Here is a 12,319-nt window from a genome sequence, read left to right as displayed (position 1 = left end):
CCACATACAACCCCATTGGGATGAGTTTTTTAATGTAATTCACGATTGCAATCGAAAATTGATGCGTCCTTGCCGAGTTATAATATAATAGGTGAGTATATAAAAATATGAATTTTCTTAAGCACTTCACAGTACCGAGGCTTTCGAGGGCCGCATTAATTGGATGGCTCCTAAATGGGTTGAACAGAGGGAAAACAACGTAAGTAGGTGAAATATGAAAGAGCCCGCTAAGTTTTAATTCTGTCGATTCAACTTCTTGGATGGCACGTGTTAATAATTCAGAGGGGGAGGGGGCGACCGCATCGTTACCGTACGCCAGCCCGCGCCACAACAATATATACGGCCGCTGGAAGACGCTGCCTTCGCGAACATCTTTTAAAACCACATCTAAAGTTTACATATCTGACTTTTTACATAGATTAATAATTACATTTGATAAATTAGATATTATTAAAACTAAATCCTCTTTAAGAATAATAACGGTATCGGTATGCATAATAACGTCCAATTCCGACAGCGTGGTAAATTTACAAGCTGTTGACGAGCCACATCTAGTGTGGCCGTCTACCGCGAGTGCAGGTACGGTAGGTACCGTGGGGTGTAAACCGGCTCGCAGAGGTTCACTGCGAGCCGGTTTACGACTGTTTCACGCAGTTCTGAAGCGCGCCGTGCCAAGCATCGTGCAGCTTCAATCACCGACGTTATTAGTAAATACACTTTAACCGACGCGCCTTTACCGCATACTTAGTTGCTTGTTTTTATGTACGGTACGGGATGTGTATCTAATAAATAAGATTGGAAACATCAGTTAGCATTGGGGGGGGGGGGGGGTTATTGAAAAATTGTTTATAAGGCGAGGAATCCACATAATATAATTATAATAACTAAAATAATAGAAATAATAGCGGGCATACAAGTAAAATATTCAGAACTGACTTGATGTTTATTTAACTAAGCCGTACTAGCGTGATGTAAGCAACTGAACTTGTCGTAACTAGTATATAGGCTTCCAGGCTGCCAATACGTAAGAATGTTTACGCGACTGTGTGCCAGCAATTACGGCTGAATCAACACGTTGCGGTGGCACCACGCGCCGATCAAAGTCGTTCGTTAGAGGAACTTATCACTCGGCGCTAACATCGCGTCAAAACGAAAATTCAATCGAAAAATTAATAATATAATATAAATGTTCAGATTAAAAGCTGCATATACTACAGGTGTGAAGTGTGCTCCAAGAGAGTTTTTCATTATCGTAAGCGGCCCACACATATATAAACATACTGCTAGGCGAAATTCTCCGGTTGAGAAAAGTACTTAAATCATAATTCGGCACCCTGCTCAGTCGGTGCATGTGGTGAAATTGTATTAGACACATGCAGCGACACCTGCACACGCTAATGACGTACGAGATCAATTATAAATTAAATTAAGCGAAGTGCTTTTTGTACAAAATGTACTAAAGTGTACCAGTGTTCTACGAGTAGTTTACGATTTAGAGAGTATTCTAAGTATGAAACTTAATTAACGAAGTAACGTATAAACTCACAAACTATATAAACAAAAATATTTAAAATTGAAAGGATGGTATAATTGAGCTTGTTTCTGGAGTCGATAGAAGTCTGCGGGAACACGAGCGAGTCGTTTTGTGGTAGCAATAGCAATGTATCGGTTCTTGGGTGTATTTTTTCTATATTAAATATTAAGGAGCGGTAAACCTCGCCCCGAACATAAAGTTCGGCCGCCGTGTATCACCTGCTCCTACTTCCTCCGCACAAGCGCGTTTTATCGACTGGAGTTGGATTTAAACGAAGTATATCGATATTTATGTTTGAATTCCGATGTTTATGTTCAATACCTTTTAATTATTAAGATAATACCTTTGTTTCACTTAAATAACGTACCTATATAAACAAAACAAACATTTTATTTATGGTTCCATGACGCTAAACATTTGTCGTTACGCATATTTGTCAGAAGCATTTACAAAACATGCAAACATACGAGTCAAGTCGAGACGACGCTGTAAGTATACATTCGTTTTGCAGAAACAGAATTTCATTTAAGTTAAACCATTTCCAAACGAGACTGAAAAAAAATGTTCAAACGGATACATCTAGCGTAATTTAAGATTTAAAATCCGAGACGCATTTTAGTTCATTTACACTCAAATAATACTATATATATAAAGTATTATTATTAAAGTAATAGTAAATATTAGTTAAAGTATTATATATGTTTGAGTGAGTGTAAATGAATGGTCGATTAATTAACAAATAATATATTAGAAGGCAAATCCGATATTTATCAAGTTTAGTTTATCGGCTTCAGCTACTATCAGGGTAATATATACCCGCAAATTCTAAATGTATATCGTCCACTTCTGACTCATAGTAGGTACCGTATACATTCGAATGTCGACGACGTTCCAATCACGTTAGCCTATCACTGACCGCTTAATGATAGCAACACCAACTGGAGAGGAATAAACCGCAAGTTATGCTTGCAACGCCGCCTTTACTTGGCGATATAATACTCGTAGCGCGACGCCATACGATATACTCGAGCTAAACTTATCAACGTAATGAGTAAGTCGAATCTCAAAAATCATTTTTTGAACAATCTTTTATTTCGTATAAATTATTGCTATTATTATTAATTTAGTTTTACTAGATAGTATTGCGTCTTCATTTGTGGTTTAAAATTCAGTTGCAAGATTTGATTCACTCAAACACAATATGCCGTAAGAATATAATATATGAATATATCATATCGCGTATTGTTATATTATACAATGCTAATTCAGTAAATGCTAGTAGTTAGTAAGGTTCCTTTAACAGCACCTATTTTATATTAGTAAATATGTATTTATACCATTAGGACTGAACCGGAACTGAACTCGTTTTTCCAACAATGAGGCCACTACCAGACGTATATTGATTTTAGTTTTTCTCTGAACCTAAAAAAAGGATGACGTTATAATTATGACATATTTTTTAATTCACCGATTACTTAAAAATGACCGAAAAATTGTGTAATATAATTTAAGTTGTTTTATTTATAGTGTCAGTAGTATATTTCACTAAAAGTTCGCTGTTAAAAATAATCGAAATATCAGTAAAACTTTACTTTTTAATGTTCTATAAAACAAGCGTCTGTTGGTTGAGGCCGGCGGTGCTCAGTCCGCCGTGCTGCTTCAATGCGGGTTTCGTCATTTTAATTATATTTTTCTAAAAACAAATAAAGTTGATTTATTTTGGAGAGTAATATTTTTATTGTTTAGAAAACTTTTTAATTTAAAGTTTATTAAATGTAAAGTCTAAAAAAATCTAGTAGGCGGATTGCAGAACATTGTCGTGGCTTAATAATTCGGTCTGTTTGTCTATTAGATCTCACTTGGTGAGCTGAAAAAATATCTACTGGGAGAGGGTCAAAACTGAAACGTAAATAGCTGAAAGGCATGGAAAGGCTGTGCACTTAACACAAAAAAGATGTTTACTTTGCAGGGATACGCAACACCCACCTGTACTCGCGGCAGGGCTCAGCGGGCGCTCAGCTCCGACGACCTCTAACAAAAAGCATACTTTAGTAATCTTTCATAGCAAATCGCAAAGCCATTGAATTCGCAGAGCAGTCTTCGCAGCGCCGTATGCTTTTTGCTAGAGGCTTTGAGCCTGAAGTTTTAGATCATAAACAAAAACGCTAAATTAATTTGAATTCGCCGGGCTCGTCGGAGGTGAAGTGGTGCAAGTACGAGCGCTCCTACACGGAATATGTTTTTGATGGCAACCGGTAGATAAGACGTGGCTACATTTAATGTTGAGCGGAACTCTATATCTATATAAATTTAAATCACGTATGAAATTAAAGTTTTTTTTGAAACCAAAACATACATAGATTGTCGAAATATTCGATAACATCAGCAACAACGTAAGCGATACCTGTTTTGTTATTGATAATAATCGAAGGAAACTTCAATAACAGACAAAAAGTTTATCGATTTCGACCTCTCGACATTGTCAACAATTCGGCAAAATGTCGATAATTACATCATTCTTTATCGTTGCCGAGGTGACCAGCAACCAGGACCCACGACAATAGGTAATGAGTTTGTTGCTAGGCAGGCGGTTAACCTACTGTGATAACGTATATTCATTTCGGGATAAAATTGATAATATATATAAACACAGGTCGAGCACGCGTCGAGATATGGGTACTGCATCATGCATGTGCAATCAAGTACATTTTTACTTATGTACGTACACGTCTCTCTACACATATCCCTTAAGACCCACCTCCCCTGTTACTTGGTTGCGTGCGAATTTATATCTATTTACTTTTATTTCAATCTCAAATGGTGCGATTTAGTCTTCGTCCAATTATTATTCTTTTGTTATTCTATTCCATTCATACAAATCATATTATATGATCAACTTGTGGTTATTATTTGAGATTTTTTGTATAAAGTATTCCATAGACTGATTTCAATTACACTTTAAAATACGCCGTTATACCGTTATATATTTGAATGTTAAACAAATGTTACATAGATTTCTGATCGACACATACGTTCTATTAGAAACCAACACATTATTTTGTTATATAGCTATTCGAGATTACTCAAATCAGATACACATACTCGTACGAAGCGCTTTGTCTTACATGCGCGAGAAGTCGGTATCGATGTTTCATGTGAAGCTTATAAATATCTCATACATTTACAAATTGTGTCTAAATATGATACAGATCAATATCTCTATTATTAAGTCATTGGGAGACTTCGTTCTAAATTAAAACAAAAACTGTTATAACTTGCACATAATTTATTATTTTTATTTACTTTTATCTGAAAATCAAACCAACGTTAATTTATAAGTAGAAATTTTATTTTTATATGTAATATCTTAGACAATAGAAAAGACAACTTGAAAAGGCATTTAGTAAGTTTTGTTGAAAGTTTTGGCTAAATGTTATTAGTTTTCGATCTATCGAATACATTTTTAGTTAGGTTTGTAAATTACTATAAAAGCGAAGGTTTACAAAACAGCATTACATTGAAGGTTTACAAACGAACATTACAAACTACAAATTCCGTACTCAGGTAACTGTAGGCCTGTTGTACGCGGTCTGCCACGCCACACGTCGATATACCACTCCCATCTTAATAGCTTGCATTTACTGAAAATGCATTCAATTACAAATATATTTCAATGGAAGGGGTTTGCGGAGGAACCACTATGTGGATTAATAATGAAATCGACGAGCCAGGCGACTGCCCTGACTCACCATCCGTGGGATGCAAGAGCACTGTCGCGGGTATGAGAAATTCAATTTAGCCGTTCCATGTATGATGTTATTGGCCGAATAATTGATCTTATAACTACTTCGAGTTTATAAAGGACTTAATAGAAATCTACAGGAGGAATATTGAGGGAATATCTGAACAAATGATTGCATTAATAGTCCATGTAGTACACTGGATGAGACGTCTCATCGGTGTTACTGAAACGTCATCTTCTTACTTTAGTTCTCCGAGAAATAAATTTGAAAAAATGTTGTTTGCGTCGTATATTTCGTAACATCTTTAACGTCAAGTTATTTTATTCAATAAACATTACACTTCAAAACGACAATCAACTATTATGTAACTAGTTGATTGTCAAACCACAATCTGCAACCATTTCGGAAAAGATATTATTACCCTGAACTGTGAAAAACACCGCGAAAGGAACCCGAAAATAATCAAAAAATAGCTTTGACTAATTAAATAAAAGCCAAGAGACGATTATGATATTCCTAAGATGTGCTATAGTCTATATATTCTTTGACTATAGCTGTGACAAGTAGAAATTCGATATGTACAGCAATCATGAAGTGACACGTCGTCTAGAGGCCGGTGGAGAAATTAATTAGATATGGCGTTCGATGCGCGTGCGCATTTTGAGACCAATCCATTAGATATACATTACTATTTACGACAATGACGATTTATACGGTACATAGCGAATAAATATAAATAAATTTCATATTTTACTTGATCGCATCGTTTTAATTTAAAAGTATTTTTTGACTTCAACTTAAACAGACGCTCAAGTTATGCGAGTTAGCTTTTCATTTTGGGAGCACCAAACTATATTCATGTTAAATGACTGAATAGTCATTTAATGTTTCAAGTTAATTAAGGCGAGCCGAGTGGTATGTTGGATCTGATAATGATAATATGAACAGTAGCACAATTACAGCTATCAAACATCTTGAGGGAACGGATTTTGTCTGAGCTGCCAACAATAGCGAACAATGCAACAGAACACAATCAAAGGCGATGTGAAGTTTACGAACACGCGAAAAAACTTTCAAGTACATTTTCATAAAAAAAAAACAATATTTAAAAATCGAGATCACTAGCGTCGATAAGAAAACTACGCGCGTTAAGTTATTTCTACAACTTTGTAAAGACAGTAACGCGTATTACAAAAATATTAATGATGTCGCTGTACCTTTATGTACATACGTATCTATATGAGTGTGTATAACTGTTCTTGTTTGTTACAACAAAAGCTCATTTTTATATAATCTACACTATATATGAAGATTCGTATAATTATATTGGTATGATGGCAGTCCCTTTACCTGTATAAAGCCGTTAGGCTATATAATTTCACGCCCTAAGACCCTAAAACATAGCATAACCATAAATGAGAATGCATATGACAAGCTGTATATAATAGGCGTATATAACTTAAATCGAAAGCAGGTAAAACCGCGGAGCACGCTTAGTAATGTACAAAGATAAATACTTAACTATAACTTATTATTGAGCCAAAATGTATTATGAGGCTGTCTTTATTTTGTTTTCACTGTTCTGACACAAATGAAAACTTTGCAGACATGAGATTTTTAACTCGACACCATAATTACAATAGCGACTGTGCCTTCACGCCGAAAACGTAAATGAACCAACGAATGAGTTTTAATTAAAAACAGATTTAAAATAAATCAATCGTTCAAATATTGTCCAGATCAGTCTTGTACAGCTTTCCATAGTAACTCTACAGTGTCACTCAACGTCGAATCATACGCAGTTGCGACGTGAGATGTGTGCTAAATGTATCCAGGACTAAGTTCATACATACGTGAGATAAATTGTGACCATTATAGTCAAACACACAACTGAGCAAGGATATATAAAAAAATTATTAATTTTAATTTGTTTGGAGCAGTGATAGAACTGGTTAAGTACACGAGTGGAGAATCGAATGTGTTATTTATTTTAACAATTCGTGTAATACAATGAAGTATAGTATGGAAAGTATCGAGTCTGCACAGGCCCGAACCGATCGGCCGCCGAGTGCCGACCACGCTCGTATTTACTTATTTAATTATCTGCTCCGCTCCCTAAATCCCTCCACATTCGAAACTTAATTTTCTTCAGCTCGATTGAGAAGTTTCTCATTAATTTTCTATCAACCGGCAAAGGCGACAGCCGGACAACACAAATACAAAGTAATCAAAATTGTATAATGAAACGTCGGAACGAATTGATTGCCTCTCGTGGTCTAATCGTGGTGTCTGTGGCCTTACGCACCGTATTTATGACCCGTCACGTGGTGGCTTGTTAGCATCGTACATTGCGCCGGATACTGTTGAATACTGTCAAAATATTTTTATGGGTTCTTACCAAATGTGCTATTTTAAAATCTACAAATTACAAGTTTTTTTTTTTTTAAATAATCTAGGACATTTATGAATTTCAATACTGAAATGTTTTATTTACTTATTATTTAGTGTACGTCGTAACAATAAGACACCTCAATCTATGATAGTTTTCTTTATGAAGTAATGGCACTGACTTCCTTGATCTCTCGTAAAATACTTTAATGAGACATTAACAACAACGGAACGAGCTGAAATTGTCAATGATGTTATCACTGAAACGAAGCTCACGTATACACATCATACTCGTCGTTAATTTTTAAGTACTTTCATGGTTCATTTGTTTTATTTTTAAAGTGCCAGAGGAGCACTTTAAAAATAAAAGAGTGGACTTAGCGCCACCAAACGCAGAAACGCAGAAACTTTATATTAGTCTTTGCAATCATTTTGATGATGGCATACTACTAGGCTAATGGTGCATTCGTCAGCAAGTTCATATAAAATCCGTCAGCACAGAGTACAAAGTACGAGATCGCTTACTTAATTTTCATTTTCATTATCTAGGTGAGGAAGGTACAATGTTCATTTTTGTGGGTCTAGTTGACTTCGCGTAACTTAAATTGCTCCTGAACATAATTTCGCCGACTCTTACACGTAGTCGAGTCCCCGACGTGCAAGCGTCTAATGTCGGCAAATTATTATAATCTCCATTTAAAATTTTAATGTAGGTAAATAGTTGTGAGCAAGTTACTAAAGTGTCGAGGCAAAGCGGCTAAATAAGGCTTCTAACGTTACTTCCGCGGCCAAGCGTTTGATGGAATTAAGTTAAAATAAAATAACAACTAAGCGCTGGACGCAGGACGTTTGCTGTTTCACTAACACATTTCATTGCATATTTCGCTTACAAGGAATGCACATATATTTAAAAAAAATAAGCCTTTGAAAATTTATTGCTCAAGTCCAAATATAATAACTCTTTTAATAAAATTAACTCAAAAATTAAAATATGGAACTGACGCACTACATCAAAGGATTAGTTTTAATGTTTCTTATAAGCCTCTTATAATTTCTAATTTAACTAAAGATTGTGGATTTCAATCCGGGCAAGCACAACTGAGTTGTGCTTCTCGGTGAAGGAATACTAAGAAAGAAAACCTGCATGTTTCGCATGAAATACCGTCATGTTTCTACCAACCTGCATTGAAACGGCGTTGGCTCAGCTTTGGGACACTTACGGGCTCATACAATAACCATGTTACGTTCTATTACAAATGTATGTAGTCAATATTCCTGCAGTAAAGTTGTTAGCAACAGCACAACCTATAATTGTGAATGACGGTCACCCGCGATACAAACAAATGCGTCCGAAAATGCTGCGTTAGACAAACATCTTAGCAATATCCTATTATGACTTGCTAATGAATTGGCCAGTACCAGGTCCTGCGTCGACGTATCGCGTGCGTATTAAACACGACCGCAATAGCCTACTGATTTTGGTTTAGGAGTCTGGTCTAGATAGCCAAGTTCCGGCTTCGCTGTCGTATTTCATTTGAGAAAAACAGTAATAACTTGGGAAAAGAATATTTTTATTTTGTTATTTTTTCTATTAATTTGTATTTTTTTTAATTGTCATTTTAAACGCATAATATATTATTTTTTAAATGTCATGATTAACAACTGATAGTGTCTCTATTCTTATTAGGAATTTTCCATATGTCGTATGTATTTATACATAAATAATAAATCTCTTTGTCAGGAATTTTTTTTAAGAAAAGTGTTTCTGAATAATTTACTCGTTCTAAAAGCTTTAACATGATTCCGTTCTCACATATAGGCAACGAAACACTTCTTACTATTTAGCATTGTGCCAAGTCTTCGATTAAAAAATTAAACACTTAAAGACCATTTAGTAGCGACGTTTCGAGGGTGTAAAATTAAGTATTGGACAGAATTCACGGATTCACGTAAGCGCTAATAACATACTATATTGTGTCATACGCTCGAGAATTTCGCGGGTAACAGCAGTTCCTTGGGATTCCAGATTATTGACTCTTATCATACATTTTTTATTATCTTAAAATAGTAACAGTTATTTCTTAAATAATATTCAATTTTGAACATCACAGCGAGACATTTTTTAGAGTGTTTTTAAATGTGTATAATTCTCGAAGCCTTCTTTTTATTTGTACCCGTCACGTGACTGTCAACGTTTTTCGCCACGCTTTTTCGCTTGAACGAACTAAAGAGAAATAAGTTTTCCGCTATAAGTTTTCCGTATGCATTTATAGAATAATAAATTTATGTTATGATTTATAGTATGAGAAATTATCTTAACAATGGTTAATAACAGACGCCAAATGAATGGGGTAACAATGTAATTATGATGTTTAAATGTTCACATGAATGTGAATAATTCTTTAGCATGAGATATCCGCGTCGTTCTCGGTACATTTTTAGGAATAGATAATGATTCATTTTATAGTATCTCTATGAAAATATAATTGATCATTGATTAATGATAGTCTTTACCTAATTTACTCGAAACCAATGCGATATTTGTATTTAAGATAAAACAAAAACTAAAAATGAAAAAGCATAATGATAAAAACTGCCACCTTTAAGTTTAGTCGCGATATACGTCTAATATTTTTATAATATTTTTAACATAACTTTTGAATGTTCGAATTATATTTTATTGATTGTTTTTAATTGTCGAAAGTACCTGTTGGTGTATTGCATTCCAATATTCTATGAGCATTAAATTACTGCAAGATTCAATGAACAAATGCGTTCCAAATTGAATTATCAGAAATGCAATTCCCGGCGCTAGGTAACAAACGCACACAACCCATTTTAAAAGTGTAATTAAATAATGGTGATCATTATCCCAGAATAATTTGAAATAATGATTCTCATGAATTGCACAGGAAAAGTTGTGCACCTCTGGGAATCTGTCTGTCTGCAGCAAGATTAAGGTTAACTGCTTTGGAACAAGGTTTAGAACTTTACAAAAAGTAGGCCAAATAATATTTATATGTTGTCTAATCATTGTAACGCGTTATCGACGCTCATTACATGCCGAACAGTCGACGCCGGAATTGAACCCCGCTTGCAGATAACAGTAAATATCGCTTGCGAAACTATGCCGTGGAATAATATTGTTTCTTCGAAAAAATCACTTACCTAGAGTCGAACTTGTGGCCGTCGTCGAGGGTGCCGGTGTAGTGCATCGTGAGCATGTCACCATGTTTAGATTTTACAGTGCAGCCTTCGGGTACGCTGACTACGTCGACCTTAAGTTCGGTGACCTCGGTCCCAGCAAACGTGGCTCCGGCTAGTGCCAGCACCACAAGTACGCAGCGTAATGTCATGGCGAAGTTACGAAAAGTTATGGAATGAACAAGTTACGCGTACGCTCCGCACGACCGCTGAGAAACAACTGAGCTGAGTGCGTTGAGCGTTCCGCTAACTTGGAATATGTATAAAGTTTACTTTTTCGCTGTTGCACTGGCCGGCGATGCCGTTTTCTTCTCGATGACGCTTTTAGGCATATATTAGAGCGAGATAATTATATGTTTATCAGTTTGTCGAGTTTTAGGTGACGCGGCGCCTCTTCGCGTTCGCCACGCACGCGACTGATGACGTGATCTCCTCGTTCGCGCGGCAAATGCGACGTGTTACATTTTTACTCAAAACTTGGTTCAATTAATGAACATTTTATTTATAACAATTGAATTCCATTAATAATATATATATATGAAAATTTTACGACGAGACTAATAAGTATATAGTCCTCAGTATTATCGCATCATTGCTCTAGTAATATTATTCCAAATACGCACATAACAACACACAAACCATACACATATTAAGACAAGTATTATTATATTACGACACGAAAGGTACTTATTATGTATATTTATAACTATTTGTCAAGACTTACAAGATTAAAAATACAACTTTTTTAAATATTTAGCTTCTTACGTAAACAATAAACCCATTCTCATATTACGGTTTGAGAATTTATTTCTCATTTCATATTAGAAAATAAGTCGAACAATGAAAAGATAACAAAAAGATATAAGCATTTAAAGGTACATGTAGATGTTTATAAAAAATATAAATTAAAAAATACTAAACTTTAATTGATAAATAACACCTGCATAGGTAACCTTGAAGTCCGTTCAAAATAAAATATCGAAGAAGTTGTTCTGTTCTTATAGAGTCTGACAACGTTTATTTTTCCAAAATTTCTTGCAAAGAATTTCCACCTTTTTATAATGATATATACCAATACAATAGGGCAAATGTCCTTTCGAGCGTATTGGCGCATATTAGGTCAGTCGAGGCAGCGAACGGGTTCGATCCGGTTTTTAAGGATTTTCTTTTTAATATTAAGTTTATATACGGTGCCCTTGAAATGCCAAGGTTAGTAAATGCTTGCCAGTAGTCGGCAAAGTTTAATAACGTATACTAATATTATAAAAAGAGAGCTCGAATTTTGTGAATTTGTGTATATGCGGAAAGGTATCTCCGGGACCGTGGTACCTACCTAATATTTTGCGCAACGAATACGCGACCATTTTTATAGTTTAAAAAATAAGTTAAATCCTTATCAAAATATATACCATGTAATTTTAATTAACCTCTTCACGTAGATAAATATTGT

General features: G+C 35.1%; 1 protein-coding gene across 1 annotated transcript in view; it reads right to left on the bottom strand.

The window, feature by feature from the left end:
* LOC126780364 (FK506-binding protein 2) overlaps window positions 1-11,122 on the bottom strand; it is a 35,341-nt gene extending 24,219 nt beyond the window's left edge. Inside the window, exon 1 of the mRNA XM_050504811.1 lies at window positions 10,834-11,122. Coding sequence (XP_050360768.1) covers window positions 10,834-11,021 — 188 coding nt within the window. The 5' untranslated portion in view covers window positions 11,022-11,122. The remainder of the gene's footprint in view (window positions 1-10,833) is intronic.
* Between the last annotated feature and the right edge of the window lie 1,197 nt (window positions 11,123-12,319).

The sequence above is a fragment of the Nymphalis io genome, chromosome Z (genome assembly GCF_905147045.1).
Source record: "Nymphalis io chromosome Z, ilAglIoxx1.1, whole genome shotgun sequence".
In the NCBI taxonomy this organism is placed as follows: domain Eukaryota; kingdom Metazoa; phylum Arthropoda; class Insecta; order Lepidoptera; family Nymphalidae; genus Nymphalis; species Nymphalis io.
This window is presented reverse-complemented; position numbering and strand designations above follow the sequence as displayed.